This window comes from Macaca nemestrina, chromosome 9 (assembly GCF_043159975.1).
Source record: "Macaca nemestrina isolate mMacNem1 chromosome 9, mMacNem.hap1, whole genome shotgun sequence".
In the NCBI taxonomy this organism is placed as follows: Eukaryota; Metazoa; Chordata; class Mammalia; order Primates; family Cercopithecidae; genus Macaca; species Macaca nemestrina.
The window spans coordinates 86597687-86619792 of record NC_092133.1 but is presented as its reverse complement, the minus strand read 5'-3'; the positions used below and the strand labels follow the sequence as shown (position 1 = coordinate 86619792).

General features: G+C 48.7%; 1 protein-coding gene across 1 annotated transcript in view; it reads right to left on the bottom strand.

The window, feature by feature from the left end:
• The window catches only part of LOC105486642 (choline O-acetyltransferase), a 52842-nt gene that overhangs the window by 5704 nt on the left and 25032 nt on the right, over nucleotides 1-22106 (bottom strand). The window contains exons 9-14 of the mRNA XM_071068721.1: nucleotides 14271-14440; nucleotides 11098-11198; nucleotides 10078-10206; nucleotides 7679-7801; nucleotides 4541-4682; nucleotides 4338-4400 (exon numbers count right to left, since the gene is read on the bottom strand). Coding sequence (XP_070924822.1) covers nucleotides 4338-4400; nucleotides 4541-4682; nucleotides 7679-7801; nucleotides 10078-10206; nucleotides 11098-11198; nucleotides 14271-14440 — 728 coding nt within the window. The remainder of the gene's footprint in view (nucleotides 1-4337; nucleotides 4401-4540; nucleotides 4683-7678; nucleotides 7802-10077; nucleotides 10207-11097; nucleotides 11199-14270; nucleotides 14441-22106) is intronic.

Below are 22106 nucleotides of genomic sequence, written 5' to 3'. Positions count from 1 at the left end.
CAGGTATGTGCCACCACACCCAGCTATTTTTTGTATTTTTAGTAGAGATGGGGTTTCGCCATGTTGGCCAGGCTGGTCTTGAACTCCTGACCTCAGGTGATCCACCTGCCTCGGCCTCCCAAGGTGTTAGGATTACAGGCGTGAGCCACCACACCAGGCCCCATGTATCTGTTTCTAATTGATTCCTAAACATGCAGCAAGAATTTCATTCATCCTCTCACTTCTTGCTTCTTTATGGACTGATTGCTCTCTAGGTCTACTCAACAACTGTTGATTTGTGATCTCCTTTTACTATCATCCTGGGGACAACCCTCTATCTTTTTCTTGTGTTAAATCTTCTAATTTTTTTGAGCCTATGATTTCCTCTTTTATGTTTTATTTTCTCACTTTAGAAGTCTACATTCTCCAGTAGCTTTATGAGAAATGGTGCTTAATAAGTAAAATATTTGAGACTTTCTCTGTCTAAAAATGTCTTTGATCTATCTTCAAATTTAATGATAGTTTAGCTGGGTATGAAATGTGTGTTGAAGGTCACTTTCTCTCAGAATTTGAAGACACTGCTCTTTTATCTTCCACATTCCAACGATGCTGTTCAGAAATTAATTACATCTTTTTTATGGATCTTTGTATTTGATTTTTTTGTCCTCTGATAGATTTTAGAATCTTCTCTTCATCTTTAGTGTTGTGAAATTTCCTTTGCTATGAGTATTTTCCATCTATTAAGCAAGGTACTTGATGAACTCTCTAAATATGGACACTCATGTTCTTCAGTTCTGGGGAAATTTCTTAAATTATTTTGTTGAGGACCCCCTCCATCATTTTCTCTTTCTGAACAACAATTATTTGGAATATTGTTCTCCTGGACTAAGCCTCTTTTCTCTCTTGTATTTCACCTCTTTGTTGTGTTGATATTTTGGGGATATTGTCTCAGATTATCTTCTAATTCTTCCACTGAATTTTTTTCTACCATATTTTCCCCCAGAGTTATTTTTATTTCCTGAAAAATGCTTTTAGTTTCCTATCACATATAGATGAAGTAACTCCTTTTATTTTTCAAAGAATCTCAATGATCACTTTTAAACTGTTCAGTTGTTTCTTGTACTTTTTTCATTTCAAGTTTTTCTTTGTTTGTTTGTTTTTTGAGAAGGGGTCTTTCTCTGTCACCCAGACTGGAGTGAAGTGGTGCAATCTCAGCTCACTGCAACCTCCGACTCCTGGATTCAAGCATTTCTCCTGCCTCAGCCTCCCTAGTAGCTGGGATTACAGGCATGTGCCACCACACCTGGATAATTTTGTTGGTGGTGGTGGTGGTTTTTTTTTTTTTTTTTTTTTTGAGATGGAGTTTTGCTCTTGTTGCCCAGGCTGAAGTACAATGATGCAATAATCTTGGCTCAGTGCAACCTCCACCTCCCAGGTTCAAGCTATTCTCCTGCCTAAGCCTTCCTGAGTAGCTGGGATTACAGGCATGCGCAACCACGCCTGGCTAATTTTTCATATTTTTAGTAGACACAGGTTTCTCCATGTTGGTCAGGCTGGACTCGAACTCCCGACCTGAGGTGATCCGCCTGCCTCGGCCTCCCAAAGTGCTGGGATTACAGGTGTGAGCCACCGCGCCTGGCCTTTTTTGTATTTTTAGTAGAGACAGGGTTTTGCCATTTTGGCCTGGCTAGTCTCAAACTCCTGACCTCAGGTGATCTGCCTGCCTTGGCCTCCCAAATTGCTGGGATTACAGGCATGAACCACTGTGCCTGGTCCATTTCAAGTTTTTTAAAAAAGATATTTTTTAATTAGCAAAAATGTTTGTTGGTGTTGGTTTTACTCTTTTGTGTCTTCTCAATGTCTGAGGGTCCATGGCTATTTGTATTTAAGGATAAAGCACTGAAAATATGATTAGAAGATTTATGTGTGAAATGTATTTGTTAACCTGAGGGCTTCACTGGCCTTACAGTAGCTCTTCTTCAATATTAGAATGGTTCTTAACTAGCAGCTCTGCCTCTTGACAAACCACTACCTCGTCTGCTGACTAGGCTCTTTCACTGTGGGCCCCAACTATCAGTTTCTGTGAGTGTTCTCTCTTGGCCCGGTTAATTTTACCACAGAGGAATCTTCTAATCTCTTGCTTGGTGAGGGGTGGTTACAGAGCTAGTTCCCAGTGTGTATGGAGCTGAGTGGCTGGAGGGCTTAGTAGTAAGTAAGAAGACTTTAATTAACCAATTAATTTCCATACAGTATTCCCTCCCTCAGCCGTGCCTAGTGTTCTCAAGTCTAGAGTCCTTCTGCTTCAGCCTCTCCAGAGAATGAACTTCTAGCTCACCATTGGGGAGAGGGGCTAGTAGCCTGGCTGCCTGGGGTGGTAGAGAGGAACTGAGGGTCTAACTGCTTTTTATATAGATCATCAACTGCTATGGTTTGGATGTTTGGGTCCTGTCCAAACTTCATGTGTTAAAGCTTAATGGTATGATAGGATTAGGAGGTGGGACCTTCAGGAGGTGATTAGGTCATGAATGGGTTTAAGGCCTTCATACAAGAGGCTGCACACAGTGTTCAGCCCTCGGCCTTTCCACCTTCCACTATGTGAGGACACAGTGCTTGACCCTTCAGGAGAATGCAGCAACATGGCGCCATCTTGGAAGCACAGGGCAGGCTTTGGCAGACACTAAACCTTCTGGCACCTTGATCTTGGACGTCCAACCTCCACAACAATAAAAAATAATTATCTGTTCTTCATAAATTACCCAGTCTCCCAAGCTTCTCTCACTGTTTGCTGAGTCAGTCGCCATGTGTTCTGCTTTCCAGCTCTAAAACGTTGCTGCCACTCCTTTCCAGTTCCCTTTGCCCTGGTGTATTTATGGCTTTCAAAAATCCCTTGCTGTTGTTTTTGGAGGGTTTCTGAGAGAGTGACAGTAACCCTGTGTGCAGTCCACCATGCAGGAGGAGTTTCTTCCACCAAGAGGAGGAGTTTACATCTTCCCCTTCACCCTGCCCCTGTCCTGCTCCAGTCCAAACACCAGCTCTCCCTCCATATTAGAAAGGTTCTTAACCAGCAACTCTGCGTCTCAGCAAACATTCCCACCCCCAATTGCAACCAGTCCTTCTTCTACGCAGTCACCGTAACACACTTTGTAACAGGGAAATCCAACATCTCCCCTGCTCCACGGTCCTTTGCAAGCTGTGCTCTGCTTTTCCTCGAATGGGTCTTATTCTCTTAAGGCTCTCAGCCTTTGCACATGGTACCCTTCTTGAGCCATCTTTCCCTCCTGTGTCTGCCTGACAAGCCTCTCTTCATCCTTGGTGGCTCACATGAAGCACCACTTCCCCTGGGAATTCTTCCTGGCTTTCCCAAGCAGAGAAAACAGTTGGCTTTTCCATGTCCCCTGCTACTTTCTGAGGGCTCTTTTCACATGGGATTGGTATTCACGTTGAAGGGCCTCTTCTCCCAACTACACGGTAACCTCCCTAAGGACAGGGCTTATGGACTTCATATTTTGTTTCCTAGCACCCAGCACCTTGCCTGGCATAAAGCATGAAGACCAAAAAAAAAAAAAAAAAAAAAAGTACCCACTGAATACATGAACGGGTGCTACATTTTCCCCAAATAGAACAAACACTTAAGTATTTAGATGAATTAGGGATCTAGCAACTGTTTTCAACTATCTAGAGTGAAATTTGTTCAGCTCCTTCTCATAAATTATATGATCCTTCAAAGACTGTATTAGAATGACTTGCAATGAAGGTATTAATGAGTAGTCCAAGTCGCTGCTTATTCTCTATTTTGCTATTGCAAACAATAGCTTTGCAGTACCAGAAAATAAATTATTTCTCTAAACTAGGGAAACATTTCCCTTACAAGTTTGATTTTCCTATTAATTTTCAGCAAAGACTTTTTATTCACAGGTAGTATAAATGAATATACAGAGAATAAGAGGCAAAAGCAGCCCTAGGTGGGAACAGATACTGCCTTGCCTGCGATTGAGGAAGGTATGTGACCCCCACCGCTTGCCAGGCTTGAGCCCCTTCCCCTCACAGTTGACTCCTCTTGTATAAACTGCAAGATGCTATACATATTAGGTGCTATTATTATCATTATGGTTGTTTCAAAGGGTTTGAAAAGTGGTAACTCATTGTATTCTTGTAAAATCCATGTCAAAAGCAGGAATGCTATGTTACTTAGGTTCTAAAATGAAGAAACAAGAGACTGGGTGGTGAAGTGGCTTTGCCAAGTCCCTGAGTAACAGGTGGCTGGGCCCTCACACAGGGTCTCATGCCATGGTGCCCATTCTGGCAGGCCCCAGGCACAGCTCAAGTGCAGTGTTGTGAGGTGGTGCGACATCACTCACCATGACTGTGTACGCAGTCTGGGCACGGATGGCATCCTTCAGGAGCAGAAGCTTCTCAGAAGCCTGTCAACAGAACACAGAGGCAGCGCAGGGTTTAAAAGGCTGCTCGGAGCCAAAGCGTCTGGTGGTCAGAGGGCTGAGCCCAGGGCAACCCACAGCAGCCTCACTGGTTTCCTGTGGCCATGGGATGGGGCAGGACTTACCAGCACAGCAGCCTTGTGGTCAGTCATGGCTCTCACAAAAGCCAGTGCCTCTGGTGTGGCTGATCTGATGTTGTCCACGCGTCCCTCCTGGAATCGGCGGATGGACGCACTCTCGTAGGTGGGCACCAGTCTTCGGTGGAGCCTGCGTGGGATGAAGGATGAATGGCACGTGGTAATTTATTCTTGGGAAATCATAAACTCGGAAAGAAAAACCGCCTCAGCAAGCTTTATTTTCACAGCCCTGACTTGACTTGTCAGAATATTTCATTTTAATATTAATAGAATTCTAGAGGGAATTCCCAAAGACGACGCTGGGGAGTCTCCCACATGGAGAGCCACGTTTGCTTGTATACAGCCGGGGATGCTGCACTGACATAAAATAAAGAAGTGATGGGTAGCGCTTCAAAAATAATTCCCCACCTGGTGGAAAACCTAGAGTTTACTGTGAGACCTGAGTGTTTGAGGAATAGCACAGAATGGAATAATTGTGTAATTAATCATTCCCACCCATGAGGGAATCCTGTTTTATTTAAACTGATTCAAGCATGACCTCTGGAGGGAGGCGGGGAGGGGCCTTAGTGCTGGTGAGCGTAAATGGCTGTCCAGGCCTTCCAGGGGCGGCTGGGCTTCTGACAGACCCATGGGCACCATGGCTGTGCCTCACCTCCCTGATGACTATGACCCAAGCAGCAGTGGCCACTTCCCCACCAGCCAGGGGACCCCTCTTTCCTTATGCGTGGGAACTGGGCCAGTGTCCCTGGGCTTGCACCCCTGGCGGGCACACTTCCTTTCTCACCACTCAGTAAGGTCCTTGGTGTTGGGAGTAGGGGAGGAAAAAAGACACAGAGCTTGGAGAGAAGCAGTGACAGCCCAGTGTCACCCAGCAAGTCATGGCCCCACATCTCAGCCCTCTCAGGACATGTCTCTCCCTCACTGGCTGGGCTCCTTGAGGTTTGGGAAGGCCGTGTCCAGTTCTGCAGGGTGTGTGATACTGTCTTGCTTGGTGAGCAAGGGAATGACCTTCCTGTACACTCTGACATATTTCCCCAAGACTCTGGCAAGGAGCTCCTGTCCTGGTCCCTGGAGGCAAAAGCCATCACTGGCCAGTCATTGACCAACCCCAATTCAGGCAGCTTCTGGGTTTCTGCTGAATCTAGGGACAAATAAAAACAATTGTGATTATTACAGCTTAGAGCCTGAAGAACGCTGCTCATGGGAAGCAGATCCTCTTTGGCCATTCGATGAACCCAGGAGCCTCTGGCTATGTCCATTCCCGGCCTTGAAACTTGGAAGTGCTCACAGTAGAGAGGTCCTGAGCAGCTGGTCTTGGTGGCATCCCCAGTCGAGGCTCTGGCAGGATGCTGACCTCATGGCCTATCTCGGCCCCGTGCCCTCTGCGTATCAGAAGGCACTGACCACCATTCCAAATGCCAGGTAGGTCCTGCAGCATCTCAGTGCTGGTGAGGTTTCTGCCTCTTCAAGTCTCAGCGGCAAGCCCAGTCCTCATATGGGATGACATTGACCTTCCCCAAGGTGTCCAGACAGGACAGACACTCAAAGCAACTGCACTCACTTCCTTGAGAATTACAGCCCCGCAGGGGGACACTGGGCTGCTGTGTCCACACGAGTGCTGCCTGCTTGTTAGTGAGAATGCCTTGCCCTAGCTTTACTGCAGGGTCACTTTATGCCTTTCATGGAAGTTGCAAACTGAAAGCAGGTTTGAGGGCAGAGCTTTACCGTTCATAGCAGGCATTGATGAGCCGCTGCTGCTGGAGCCCTGGAACTGTCAGGAGCTGGCCCCATCTCCAGGAAGATCTATTTCGAATTTTGGTTTCTTCGCCTCCTGTAAGGCTAATTCACCTGTCTCCCTGCCTTCACTCCTGATTTCCCTACTGTTCACCCCTTCACTGACACACAGCTACCTGGGTCACCAGGTCTAAATCCCAGACCTGGCCGAACCACTCCTGGCCAAACCTTCCATCTGTGATTCAGTCTCTGGCACCTACTCTGTGCCAGGTATGGTGTGGGTGCTAGGGACTCAGAGGCATGCGAGATGCCCAGAGTGTCAGGGTTGCGGGGACAGTCTAGAAAACAAAGCCAGCAAATCTGCAAACAAGATAATTCACATGAGTAACAACTGCCTGAAAGAAAAAGAAAATTCAATGTGGTATGATAGAGAATGGGTGGCAAGGGGGCCAGAGGGGGCTGCATTAGATAAGGGGGTGGGGAAAGGCTTCAAGGGATGGAACCTGGGCTGGAAAGGGCTGGTGCGTGTAGAGGGTGGTGACCCCAAGCCCACACGCACACCTTCTGTGGGTGGCAGAGGTACAGCCAGGGCAAAGGTCAGGAGGCAGGAGAGAGCTGGGGGTGTGGGAAGGCCTCAGGTGAGACCAGTCCACAGGGGGCACTTCTAAGCCAGGCTTTTGTTCTAATCCTGATGTGAAGGCACTGGGAAGTTTCATGTGGAAAGTAATCGAGTCTGATTTGCATATTTCAAAGTTCACTCTTCATGAAGACAGTATTATCAGGGGTAATGGTGGAAGCAGTGACCTTAGGGAAGTGCTGCTGTTGGCTAAGCATGAGCCGATGGCGGCCTGGGAGGGGCCGATAGCAGTGGAGGTGGAGGGTAGGTGAGAGACATTTGGAGGAGAATGGATATGGCAGTGCGTGGGGATACGAGAAAGGACGGAATCAAGGATGAGTCCAAAATCTTTGTCTTGATCAGCTGGGGGGCTGCTGGTTCCATTTCCTTAGCAAGATTGGGAAGACTGGGGAGGAACAGGTTGCAGCAATAGAGCTTGGGTGAGGTGGGGGAAGTTGGGATGGAGGGTAGCCCCTTGACTCCAACCATGGTCCGTATCCCTTCCTGGCTCTTCTCAACTCTACAGTCCAGCCCTCTGGAGCTCTGTGTCCCTGTGCCATCACCCAGGCAGTTCCCTGATGGCACATCCTTCTCGTTTTGAGGTTGGATTTGTAACCCAGTTCAGTCTGCTCCTCCTTCAGGCAGCCTCGGTCACTCTCCAGTCTTCCAGACTCACAGAACGCTGTTCCTCCCTCCAGGATGCTTCTAGACCCTAGATCCTACAGCACCGTGTTCGTCAGCCCTCCCGGGTACAGACTCACTCCTCCTTCACTCACCTGTAGAAGGCCAGCTGGAGAGCCACCTGGATGAAGGCATCGGGGCTGCATTTCTGCTTCTTAATGAATGTTTTCCCGTAGTTGTCAAACTTATAGACAATGAAGTCAAGGTTCTTTACTATTCTGAGAAAGGAAAAGAAAAGACGTTTTCATTGCATGCGAAACAGTATGCATGCACCATGGGGCTTCCCTGGGCTTCTTGAGCCTGGTCTGTGTCCTAGCATTCTGGAAGGTGAGGACTTAGTCCCTGCCCTCCAAGAATGCACTGAAGTGTCAGAGACATGCCTTGACCTATGAAAGTGTCAGAACACACACCATGCCAGGACTACCATGACCCAAGGTGAGCTCAGCTGAGCAGGGTGTCGACTCGACTCTGGAGAGTGAGTTCGGAGGTGGCCTGGCTGTGTTAGTGAGGCCGGGACTCACTGTGTCACATGTGACATGCCCGGGATTTTGTAATTCACTGTCAGAGTAACAGGAACATTTTCCAAGTCTGCACTGAGACTCTTGAGCACTGGCTGGCACCCATATTGAATAATCTCCTCCTCCATTAGGAGTCTGGGGTCCGGACTAACTGCCCACTGGAGCAGTGTCTGGCAAGGTCTATGTGTCTCCCCACCGGAGAGCGCATAGCCTGAGTGGGCACCCGAGCCCACATGCACAGCTTCCGTCGGGACTCCATGCTCCCTGCCTGCCTCTCCTTGAAGTATTCCTCCTGCTCACAGCAGATCAGCTCTCAGTGGGGCCGGGTGCTGGGAACACAGGGGAACTTGGAGGAGACCCAGTTCCCACGAGTACTTGCCCCTTAGACCCACCTGTTGACAGACTCTTGGGACAGACTGAGCTCACTATCACCACGGCCACCTGGAAATCTCTCCCCCAAGCTGTGCCCACTCGGGCCTCACTCCCTTGTATGGGCCCCCCTTGTATGGGTCCCTCAGGACAGCCAGGGAAAAGCCTCCTGCTTCCCCATCCATGGGCCTCTCCTGGCTCTCCTCAGCCTCTGGAGGGTGGAGCTGGGGGCTTTGGGGAACATGGGGTCTGCTCAGGTCCCTGGAAGTGAGTGGACTCCTTCACCCGCTGAGGACTCAGCAGCCCACCAGCTCACTGCCCTGGCTGCTGACTTAGCTCTGGAAAAACCCTGCAAAGCTGAAATGTGAGCACCACTTTATAGAACACCTGAGGCCCCTCCATGCCCACCGAAGCCAGGCGTCCTCTCCGGCAGCTCCCGGTGGAGAGGTCCTTCCCACTCTTCAGCTTCCCAGCCTGGTCACACTCTGTCCTGCTCACATGTGCCCTTCCCACGGCCTCCTTCGGGGCGTCCCCATACCCCCTGCACAGAACTCTCCAGCGGCTCCTTACCATTGGCAGGGCAGGCTCTAGGCCCATAACAGAAGGACAGTGACACTCATCACAGTGCGGCCCAACTGCCTTTTTGTGGCCCAGCTCTGGCCATTCTCTCACTTGCTGGTCTCCAAACCAGCCTTCATCATTATGAACCTGTACAAGCTTGAAGAAGCTGCCTTTCTGCCTCTTCCCCGTCTGCTTGCACCATGAACTCCTATCCATCCTTCAAGGCCCATCTCTGCAAGGCCCTCCCTCACAGTCCTGACAGAGTTCAGCTTCTATATTTTTGTGGGTTCAGGTCAGCATGGTTGTTTCTTCTTTTGGCATTAATCTTACTGTATCACACGATTTGGCCTGGGAGTCTACTTATTCCACTCAAATATGGAGTGCAGGTCCCATGGTACTTAACTTTCTGTGTTCTCAGAGACTTACCACAGGCCTGGTGCACACTAGAGCTCTGCATATGTTTGATGAATGAATGAGCAAACCAGTGAATGAATGCATTGATGTTTGCTTACTGAATGGGAGAATCAACAGCTACAGTGCAGACATGGTTGCCAGGATGCGGCTGCCACCACTGCTCCCTGCTGCCCCAGACCCTCCTCCCTGGGTCCCGTTAGGGCCTGAATGGCCCCCTCCCCTTGGGGAAAAAGACCCCCTTGTCAAGTTGCAGTGTAAATTCAAGCAAATTGAAATAGCTTGAATTCAAATGACCTATTCAAACCAGTTGTTTTTTACTCCCCCCGAAAGCAGGGGATGATCTCCCGGCCTTGACTCTGCTCAGTCAGGTGAAACTGAAAAAAAAAAAAAAAAAAATAGCCCTGCGTTTGCATTTTATGGAAATGATGGATACTTCAGCAAGGTTATTTCCCCAGAGTTTTATCTCTCCTTTAGTTTGACTACATTTCCATGAGGGATGGGGAAGAGGTGGAGCCCAAGGGGAGGCAGAGGAGCCGGGGTCTTTGGAAACTTCCAGGGAGCCCTGGGAGCTAGTGGGCAGGGGCAGGGCGGTCCCTAGGTGACCCCTTGAAGGAGACTTCGGTTGTCCTTACCGTTGAAGGTTTTCTGCCGAGGAGGCTAAGTGGCCTTGAATTTCCGGGGAGCATTTCCACCGCAGCCTCCGGGGGGCGGGGAGCTCGCTGACAGAGTCTGCTCGGATCAACTTCCTGCTGCTCTGTGTCCTGCGGGCACAGAGGCAACCTCCTGAGGCTCTGCGGCCAGAGAGCTGTGGGAAGCATTGCTTCTTTGCTCTCTGCAATCATCTTAGATGTCGGTGTTTGTGGCCACGGAGTTTCAGGGGGTACGAGCTGCCCCTGAACCACTGTGCAGATGAATAAACTGAGGCCTCCACCAAAATCATTAAGTGGCAGGGCCGGGGTTCCATCCAGTTTCACCTGACTCCAAAACCCATTATTTCTTTTCATTGTTTTCCTATTAGACCATGTTACACCCTTACAGAAGACTTGGAGAGAAATTTAAGAGCAAGCTGTGTTGTTCTCTTCTACAAGGTTTGTGCCTACTAGGCTTGGTTTAGATTTCAATGACCCTAGAGTTTCGTGGAAGAAATTGAAGACTTGGATGCAGGGAGAAGATTCTAGGAGACAATGGGTAAAATTGGGAATGGAGGAAGGAACACCGTGTGTTTAAGGCATAGAGGAGCCCTGCTGGGAAGCTAAGGAGGGACCCAGCCTTGGGATTTGGAAAGAGTGAGGCTCAGAGAACTCCCCGTGTGCTGGGGCAGCCATGGGCCTGGTCCTCACTCAGGATAAGCAATAGGTGTCGATGTAGGCTTCCCCTCTCTCAAGGCAGAGGTTCCTGAGAATTCCTTGCCACACTTCTCCCTGACTGCCATAAATCTGCTGCCTCCTATCCATGGCCCATGAAGCACATGATGTCTCATTCAAAGCTGGGTTTCAAATTCATCGTGTGTGTGTGTGTGTGTGTGTGTGTATGTAGTTCACAATTTTTTTCAAATTCATCTTTTGCTAAGACACTTTCCAGACTGACACAGCCCCCAGCGACCACCCATATTTTTTTCGGCCCAGCATGGCATCCCTGGGCTCCAGACTCACATGTGCTTGAGCAGATGCTCGGTGCACTGCACCAGGACGATGCCATCGAATGGGGAGTGTTCGCATACCACACCACAGGTGCCGTCTCGGCCCACCACAAACTGCAACAAGAAACAGGTAGTGGGCGACCATGGGAGAGAGTCAGCATTGCAAAGCAGCCCCTTGGCCCCAGGTCAGGCCCCTGGCTTCTCAGGGCTCCTCTCCTCCAGGGACACCAGAGTACATTATTTCCTGAAGAGAACACTGCACATGATTGCAGTGGCCTGAGAATATGAGAATCCAAGACTGCTCTGCACTCGCGACCTCTTTCCCATAAAGGCTCTGGGCAGTGAAGGTGGAGCCCCAAGTTCCCTGACTGAGCAGTCCAGGGATTCCTGAGGAGCTCATCCCGCATCTGCGCAGCTGCCCTTGAGGGGATGGGCAAGGCCCTTCAGCCCTGTTTCCCGTCATAGCTCGCATCGCAGGCACCATCCTGCAGTGCTTTATGTGACTATTTGTCTGATGGACCCTGTTTGTTTTGACCACCATTGATGGTCAATAATTGTGTGGAATGAGTGACAATGAAAAATAACAGTCTGTTTTGGATGGTAAGCAGATTCCTAGGGAGAAATAAAATATCCCTTGACAGTAGTGAAAGAAGGATGAAGAAGTAAAGAAGGTGCGAAGAAAGGATGAAGAAGTGAAGGAAAGATGAAGTGAAGGAAAGAGATACGGAAGATGCTCCACGAGTTGCCGCCTGGGCTTCGAGTCAGAGACCCACATGAAGTTTTGCAGCCATGAGAGCCTAAACGAGACATGTCAACTCTCTGGACTTCAGTTTACTGTCCTTGAAAACAGACCCGGTAAGGCCCAGCTCATGGATTGAGAAGCGGATTGGAGAGGAGTTGTATGAAGGATCCATAGGAGCTGTAGAGATTACTTACGACTTTTTTTGTGTGACTTTACAAAGACTCTATTTAGCTGACTTGAGAAAGGAACATACCTAGTGCACAAAAATAGTGGGAGAAAATAATGAGGACAAATTTTGTTTTTTTTTTAAGCATCGTTATCTGTGAGAGCTTTATTTTGAAGTATTGGTAGGTGAAATTATTTGCTTTAACGTGATTCAGCAGTAAATAAATAATAAATAATCTGGAGGAAACAAATGAACCAAGGTTGGCAATATGTACATGCTGCTTTTGAATATGCTTGAAAATGTCCATGATAAAAGTTAAAATATCCAGAGCTTTTGCTGTCTTTATCAAAATACTCTTTCCTCTGGAAGTCCTGTGGCTTCCTTTCCATAGGGAGAAGCAGCAAGATGAAGGATTAAATGCAGAGAATATGACTTCTTGTCATTATTATTATTTTTATAATGAGGAAGTTAATTGTCTCTCTCTTCCAACAGCACACACTCATTGTGACTTGTTTACCTATGTAGATAATTTATTTTCATAATTTTATAATTAAATTTTACAATAGAAAACTTAGGAAATATTTTAAACATCTAACAGAAAATTTAGGATTTTTAAGTTTTAGAAATTTATTTTCAAGTTTTATGTTCTGTCACGTTTCTTTCTTTCTTTCCTTTTTTTTTTTTCATTTTATTTAAAGTGTAATGCAAATAAAGCAGGCTGCCTAGTAGCCCACCACACCCAAGAGATACTCATTCTTTATCTCTAAATGAACAAAACAAGCAACCTTTGGAGTTTTACTAAAGTCTCTACCAGGGCACCATACCATTCCACATGTCCCGAGCTGCCTCTCTCCTGGTCTCCTCTCAATCTCTCGCCTTGTGTGTCAGATCCCTGGATCTTTACTCCCATTCTACAAAGAAACTCACTTCCACAGCTTCTCCCCAAACTCACCCCTTGCAGACCCTCCCCTCCCACCCCCAGTGTCCCCTGCCTTGCTGTCCTGAGACCAGCTCTCCATCATCTTGAATTCGGGTCCATGCAGCCCTGCTGGCTTCTCCGGCTCGCCTGATAATCTGTCCTGCTGACAAAAAGAACCTGGAGGTCAGCATAGACTAACCCATGAGAGACGGTGGGGAGGGCTGTGCCCACCCCCACATTAGTACTTATCTGTGCCTGTCACTAAAAGGAAGGAAGGAAAGAAGGAAGGAAAGCAGTGTCTTTTAAAAACTGCTACCAAGGCTGAGTTCCAGATTCTGTGTATGTATTATATCAGTTCACCCTGACAGCTGCTCCGTGAAAGATGATAAGCCATTAGCACCACTGTGGAGGCTAAAACAGCTGGCCCAGCAGCCGGAGAGCATATCAGAAATAACGGAACCAGTATGCAAACCAATAAAAAGGAAAACCTGCAGAATGTAGGGACAGAGAGAAAGGAAAACGAGATGTTGTCTAGATATGCTTATCAATGTGAGCTTTGCTAACCCAAAGTAGAGAGATGTTTTGTTTTTGCGTGCTGTTTTATACTATATGGCATATAATATAAAAGTGTAGTGACTTTAAAATAAACAAGACTAGGTTCAGGATTGGCATGTTGGGGGAATAAAAGGAAGATGGCAGAACGGGAATGAATGATTTGACCTTGACTTCGTCCTGTCTGCACGGGTATTTTTCTCTAGGCCAAAATAAATTTCTTGCTTCTAGGCTGACATCATATAAATGAACATATATGAGTTATTTTATCTCACTTATGATCTTTCTTCCATGGAGATGCTGGGCTGTTCTACTTCTCAGGGACTAAGGGAGGTATGTTGAAATCGCCAGGCCATGGGGGTGGACATCCAAAAAGCTGACAGCTCTGGGCATCAGACATTATTCTTTCAGAATGCATTAAGGATTTGTTCAGTGGGGCTGTTGTACTCTCCTACTCCTGGCACACCCCCACCTGACAGGTGTGATGGGTGATGGGAAATGGGCCTCAGGTGTGGCCCAGACCTTCCTGGCACAGGCGGCAGGAAGGTTACGGAGTTTGAGTTGAGTTCAGCCACTGGTTCCTGAGAAAAGTTCTGGCTGGTCCAGAGATTGACATCAACAGCGCATCTCAGACCCCTCCGGCAATCCTGACCCTTCAGACCCAGCCTCTCGGGCAACAGAAGCCAGTGAGTGTGCCTGCCAGATGCAAGCACGTGCGGGCCTAGGCACCGGGCTGTGCCCGCTTGCCTGCTCACTCTCTTGCTGGGGGCATGGCTGTGCTCTTGCAGGGCCACCTGGACGGCTTACCTGCAAGGACTTGTCGTACCAGCGATTGGCCCCGTTCTTGCTGTACCCTCCGCCGTGAAGGAGCTGGAGTGCCCTGTGGGTGTCGCTGAGCTCCACGCCTCCTGGCGCATCCAGACACACAAGGCAGATGCAGCGCTCAATCATGTCCAGCGAGTCCCGGTTGGTGGAGTCTGCAGGGGAGGCAGGCACAGCCCTAGCACCTGTCCCACTCCAGCCCAGGCTTCCCCGCTCAGAGCCCCAGACAGGACAGGGCAGCCCCATCTTCTGGGATCACACCAAGACCCAGGTCTTGAGTGGCCCTGACCCCCACCCTGCCCCACTGTGGGTGGGCAGTGACGTGAGCCAGAGTGTCCTGAGCCTCTGTCCTATCCCAGGATCCCAACTTACTTGCATGGTCCCTGCAGGAGCCCTGCCCTCCAGCTGTGACTAGCTGTCCCCCAGATGTGTGGGCTATTGGTCCTGCATGCCAAGATGAAGTGGGATGCTTAGACCCTCAAGTCAGCCCACATCAGTGGAGGGTCCCCTAATCTCCCACCCAACAGCACCCTCCACTCGGGCTCCTGTGAGCCACATCTGTGTGTAGGCATGCTTGTTTGTGCTGAACTATGACTTTCAGACATCTAAACTGCAATTTCAAAACAGTTGTTGCAATTTTAAAATTAGGCAATTTCACATTAAAACCTGAAGGAAGTGTATTGCTCACCTCCCTGCCCTCAAGCTGTTGGTTCGGAGGCAGAGCTGTAGACAGAAGGGCCAGGCTGCTCCGAACCTGCATGTGGATGAGCTCATAGGAACAGTTTTGGACTAATGGATCCAAAGGAGCTCCAAGCCTGGCCCACAGCTGGCTTTTGTGTTAGCCTCTACCAATTCCCAGGCTCCTCTAGACATTCTCCTACAGGAAGCAGTTTTCAAAAGGGAATCCCCCTCCCCGGTGGCACTGGAAGAGTACAGACAAGGACGGTTCTTCAGGAGCGGGAGTCAGGCACAGAGGATGTGACTTCACTAAGGACACATGCGTTCCTCCCAGAGAGCACCAGAAGCTGCCCTCCCTGGCAGCTTCCTCCATGGGGCAGAGGGAGGTTCACTAAGCCCACCTGGCAGGACCTGTTGGGGCCAGGCCTGCTCCCGCTGCCTGTTCCCGTTTCTTCCAAACAGGAGTCCATTGTGCTGACGATGTTCTCTCCTCTGCTCCGTACTGGGTGTGGGAGTGCACAGCCTGCCTCTTGGTTTCAAGTTCACCAAAAGTTAAAAAATCCACCCAAAGTTTAACATATTGGTTTAAAATTCCAAGGAGTCACTTCAAGACCCAATGGTGAGGACTGCATATCACCAGGAGAGCTTGACCTTGGGGCTGGATGCTGGGACAGGATGAGGCAGTAGGGGTGAGAGTGCTCTGTGTGTGGGAAGATGGGGTGCATGGCATTTGCAGGCAAAAGTGCATTACATGGTAGATACTCCTAGTTGCACACTACATGTCCTTTCCTTGCTCGTAGAACCCCTCCCTGGTTTTTAGCTTAGTACATGGGTAATCAACTAGAGCTATACTTCGCAGCCTCCCTTACAGCTAGGGGTAACCAGGTGTCTAAATTCTACAAGCAAGATCTCAAAAAACTACACAACAGCTTCCGGGGAACCTCCTCAAAGATAACTAGCATGTGCTCTTTGTCCTGCTTCCCACCTTCCTCCATCCTGCTGCCTGGATCGCGGATATGACGGTGGGAGCTCTCGCCTGCGTTTTGCCTTCCTCGGGCGTGTGGACAGCTCCCCTTCCCAGGGTGGTAAGTCAATCTTTAAGACTATCCCCTAGGTCTTCTCAATGCCTGCTGGGTACACAGAAGCTAACTGCACTGGTCTTTGCTCTGCCCAGGTGAATTCTCCAAGTTCACCAGGAGTGTCCACAGATGCCTTTGCCTGAAAGGAGTCTCCAGGCCCCATGCATCCCCTTTCTCTCACTTTTTGCAAATTCTGGGGAACGAGATGTTTCCCACAGCAGACCTTCCACTCTGGGAAGCCAGCCTGGCCTTGGGACATCCTCTCTTCCTTCCTGTCGAGGATGAGGCTTTGGGAACCCTGTGCTTTCAGAACCCCTCCTGGTCCCTATATGGACAGGATGCCTCCTCACTCTCTGCATGGCCTCTTGGACTTCCCTGCCTCAGTCTCATCAGCATCAAGGATCTGGCCATGCCCTGAGGATCTAAGCATAAATGAGAGCCAGCCCAGGCCCTGGTGAAACTCCCCTTCTTGTAAACTCCTTAAGCGGATGCAGTCACCACATTACCCTCTCAGAACCTGAAACCGCTTCTACTGCCCACAAGGGAGAATCCAAATTTCTAAACACGGCACCGCGGGCTCCATGGCTTACCTCTGCTGCCCCTCAAGGCCACCTCCTTCCCTCCCCAGATCCCTGCATGGACCTCAGAGACAACCTCTTGCCCCTCCCTGATCCTGTGCACATCCCATCTCCTCCTCATCGTGCAGGCTGTGCCCAGGACAAGGCCCTTCTTCTCCTCCTCTGCCAATGAAAGCCCTCCCTGAGCTCCCTCATCCTCTGGCAGTGCCAGCCTTGCCCTGGAGGACTCCTGACACGCAGAGCATGTGGCCTCCACAGCTTGCTCAGTGCAGATGTGGAACCTGCACTCTTGTCAAGCTAGCCTTATATAGCACCAGAGCCCAGAGGTGCTCCCCAACCCCTGCCCACCATTCCCTGCTGCACAGCACATGACCCCACTGCCATTCCCAGACCACCATGCTTTGGACAGTCAGCACTTGCAGCCTCTGGACCCCTGGTCTGGTCCCCTTCCCCATATCAGCACTCAGCAAGGGTGGAGCCTGGTCCCTCTGCACAAGGCAAGCACAGCCCATGCTGGGTAATGGACTTTAGTGTGCTTCCCTTGGCCTGGCCCAGGTAGAGTTGGGATCTGTGGACTCAGTTCACAGAGGGGGCCTGGAGGTGCCCAGCTGGCTACTGGGAAAGGGAAAGGCCATGTCCTTATGAAGGGCAAAAACCAACTACTTTGAGGCTTTGAGCTTCATGGGTTGATGTGGGAGTGGGGGTAGGGTGAGGCTGGGACAAGGTAGGGCTTCTTCCTCTCTGCAAGGCCCCCTGCTCTGCCCTTCTCCCCTCCTTAGGCATCCCTGCAGATGGCCATGGTGCTCAGCCCTGCACTATGTGCTGGGCTAGGGGTCCCTGCAGGCTGCTAGGCTAGCCAGTGCCTTCAGAGCCTTGGGGAGGCTTTGGTCAGGTCTGGGTCAGGCTCAGATCAGCAAAGAAGAAGGGAGAGGCATGCCAGGAGGTGTATAATAGTGCAGGGTGGTAGGTGGGGGGTGGGACAGTGGTTTGGATGGCCAGGGAACAGATCCCCGGGCTTGTAGGCAGAGCTTGTGAGTGATCGACTTGACCTCCAGCTTATGGGTGAAGGCATGCAGGATTTAGGTGGGGCTAGAAGAACATAATGATGTGATGCTATTAGTTAACCTTTGTTGAGCACCTACTATGTGCCAGGTATCAATCTAAACATGCACGTTGATGCATATGAGATAGGTGTCATTGTCATGCTTCCTTTATAGGTCAGGAGCAGAGAAACCAAATATCTTGACCTTAGGCCATTTATAAGGTTTCTCTTGTAAACAGGGATGATAATAATCACCCACTAAGTGGAGGGAGCTGGATTTGATCTCAGGCATCCAACCCCAATGCTCAGGTTCATCAACAAGGACTATGAATGCCCAGCTCAGTCATGTGACTTTAGCCAGCAACAACAGGGAGTACTGAAGGATCATGGAAGAGCTCAGTCTGGTCAGAGCAGAGTCTAGGATACCTGGCAGCTTGGGAGGCCAGCCAAGCCGGGGCCATGGGCAGCTTGAATGCTGCACACTTCATCCCTGTTAGTCGTACCTCAGGGTGAACTCTGAGAGCCCTGGCTCGGTAGCTGCCTTCACCAAGGGCTCCTTAAAAATAGCCCCAAAGCCAGTACAGAGTGGGCAGACTGCAGCTCCTGAGGCAGCCCACAGCATGCCTGCTCAGCCAGGTGGCTGGGAGCAGGCCTTGATGCAGGCTCGAGGCAGGAGGGTGGAGGCCTGGCACACTCCTTTTCAACTGGGCAATGCAAGGAAAGAATGGCTCCCTGGGCATCACTGCCCTCGTCACCTCCAGGCAGGAGAGGCAGATTGTGAGGAAGCACTGAGGCCTTGCCATCACGTGCAGGCTCTGCAGGGCCCAGGATCCCAGCACTGCCCAACAGGAACCAGGTCCTGGCTCAGGGTGAAATGGGAGCAGGACAGCAGAGAGGGAAGCCAGGTGGCCTTGCAAATGAACTCCCTGCATATAAGTAGCTGATCAGTCAAATGCTGACAAGTTTATCGTGTAAGGCAGAAAATGAACACTACACCCAAGCTCATCCACCATGACTGTGGCCCAAATGTAATGGAAACACGGGACAGCGGGCTGAAGGCACACGGCAGGAGCCATTTGTCTTGTGGCATCCTCATTGAGCACATCGAGGCTCCTTTAAAGTGGTGAATCAATCTTCCTCAGGGAGCCCTGCTTAACAGTGAGAGATGGGGATTGAGTAATAGGAGGAGCTTGCTCTGACACCCACGCCCAAGGAGGGAGCTGACAGCTTTGGTAGTGTGGAAATTCCAGAGGCCAGGAGGCCTTGGGGAGCCCTGAGGCTAGCGTTAGAGGTTGGAAACTTACAGGCTGAGACTCGGGTGAGCACAGATAAAACAGCACCTGGTACCTCTGTGCAGGGCTGCAAGACTCAGGTGCAGTTCTTTAATGTGCACTGCTGTGCACAAGTACCCCCAGACATACACCACCCTCTCTGGGACACTTGCCTTTGCTTGCTGTGATTTATTCCCTGAGGAGTTAGCACAAGTCAGATTTCTATGCCATGCCCAGCCTCCTTCTCACAGTCCAGGAGATGGATGAACTGGGCTCTTTCTCGGGGGCTTAGACCTTCTTAACCTTTCCCAATCCCATCTGAGCATCTTTCCTCCCCAGATGAAGGAGTACGTTCTTCTTTTGGGAGGTAAATCTGCCATTGCACATCTCATATTCTTCCCGACTCTGTGGCCTAGGGGGTGATCTTTATGCTGTCGGTCCTCAGAGACTATGAGAATTCAGACAGAAGTATTTCTTACTCTTGCAAAACAGAACTGCTTTGACTTGAGTTACATCAGGCCCCTTTCAAGATCTCTGGATGGAGAGTCTTCCGATTCCAGGAACATTCACTTTTCCCCATTCTTCCCCCTAAAAACTTGGACGTTTTATTTCAAACAAAAGTAAGAAGACTCTGAAAGATGGAGAGAAGAAGGCAGACCAGCCAGAGACCTCAGAACCCAAGGAATATCGTAGCAGCAGATTCTCTGGGTATTACAGACTGAATTTTGTGCCCTGAAAAGTCATACATTGAAGCTTCAGCTCTCAGTGTGATTCTGTTTGGAGGGAGGGCCTTTACAGAGATAATTAAAGTTAAATAAAGTCTTAATCTAACAGAACTGGTGTCCTCATAAGAAGAGAAAGAGATACCAAGCATGTGTGCACAGAGAGAAGGCCATGTGAGGACCCAGTGAGAAGGTGGCTTATAGATGCCTACCCTGTGACACCTTCATCTTGGACTTCCAGCCTCCAAAACTGTGAGAAATACATGTCTGTTGTTTAAACCACCACTCTGTGGTATTGTTATGCCAGCTGTACAAACTAATACACTGTGGGGTTTTGTTTGTTTTGTTTTTTACCTAAAATATCCAACTTGCAGTTGAAGAACCCAGCAACGTAAAAACACAAGTGGGTATAGTTAAAAACAAACAATCAACAAAAGCCTGCTCTCTCTAGTCAAAGGATCAGAACAGCAAGACATAAAACTTTTAGGTAATAACCGTTCTACTTCAGCCAAACACCATAGAGAAAAACTGTGTCATCCCTCCCTCCCCCAACACCCTCACCGGCAAAGGCCAAGTGGAGAGCCCAGATGTCTACCATCACCAGTCAGTAATGAGGCATCTCAACTTCTGGGGGCATCAGAGAAGACATGGTCTCAGATGGAAGCTGGCACTTCCATCTCCATTGGGCAATAACCAGCCCTCCCTCCTTTTCCCCACACAGCTTTAATAGAGACCGTTAGGGAGCTTGAACTCCTCCCCCCAACCCTGCAGTAATAAGGAGCCCCCTCCCCCAGGGTGTCAACAGAGACCCAGTGAGGAGCCTGTGCTTCCATCTCCACCTGGTTATAACCTCCCCCATTCTCTTGCTGGACCTGTGTCAGAGGAAGCCAGCTAAAACATGCTTAAATAAGATCCCAAGTCTCATAACACAGTATATCCAAGTTTCAACAGAAAATCACTCATTCTACCAAGAACTAGGAAAATCTCAGTTTGAACACGGGAGGTGGAGGCTGCATTGAGCACGCCACTGCACTCCAGCCTGGGCAACAGAGTGAGACTCCATCTCAAATAAATAAGTAAGTAAGTAAATAAATAAATAAATGAATGAATGAAAATTAAAAGGAAAATAAATAAAAAGCAGTTATAAAAAAGCCTCAACAAGCAATTTTAACACATTTGAAACAAATGAAAAAAGAAAAAGAAAAAGGAAGTCTCCACAAAGAAACAGAAATTCTCAGCAAGAAAATAGAAGATATAAGAAGAACCAAATAGAAATGTTAGGACTGAATAATAGAATAACCAATATAAAAAGCACAGTGGATGGACTCAGCAGTAGAACCTCGGGAGAAGAGAAAAGAATCAGTGAACCTGAAGACAGAACAACACTGATTAGACTGGGGGAGAAGAAACAGAGTCTAAGTGCCTTTGAGACAAAAGATGATGTTTATGTCACCAAATTCCCAGGAGAGGAGAAAGAGGGCAGAGCAGAAAGGACTCAGAGAAATAATGGCTAACACATCCCCAAATTTGGCAAAGGACACACATCTAAAGATTCAGGAAGATAAGTTAACCCCAAACACGATTAATTCAAAGAAATATACACCAAAACATACCATAGTCAAACTTTTGAAAACTAAAGACGAAGGAAGAATCTTGAAAGCAGCAAGAGAGAAATGATTTTATATATATATATATATATATAAAATATGCACACACACACATATATATGTGTGTGTATTACATATACATATACACACATATATACACGCACATCCATATATATACACACACACACACACACACACACACATACTGTAGGAGAAAACAACTAGGACAACAGCAGATTTTTTTTTTTAATCAGAAACCATGAAGATCAGAAGGAATTGCCGTAATATTTTGTAAGCGCTGAAAAAAAAAGAACTATCAATCCAGAATTCTATAAGAAAAAATATCCTTCAGAAATGAAGAGGGGGAAATCAAAACATTTTCATATGAAGAAAACTAAGAGAATTTATGCCAAGCAGACATATCCTGAAAGAATGGCTAAAGAAAGTAGGTTTCTTTGTTTGTTTTTGTTTTTGTTTTTTGCGATGGAGTCTCTCGCTGTCGCCCAAGCTGGAGGGTGCAGTGGCCCAATCTTGGCTCACTGCAACCTCCGCCTCCCAGGTTCAAGCAATTCTCTGCCTCAGCCTCCTGAGTAGCTGGGATTACAAGTGCCCACCAGCACACCAGACTAATTTTTGTATTATTAGTAGAGACAGGGTTTGTCTCTACTTGGCCAGGCTGGTCTTGAGCTCCTGACCTCATGATCCACCCACTTCAGCCTCCCAAAGTGCTGGGATTATAGGCGTGAGTCACCGCAGCTGGCCCCTAAGAAAGTTTTTTTTTAAAGAAAGGAAATGATAAAAAGAGAAACACTGGAACATCAAGAAGAAAGAAAGAACAATAGAA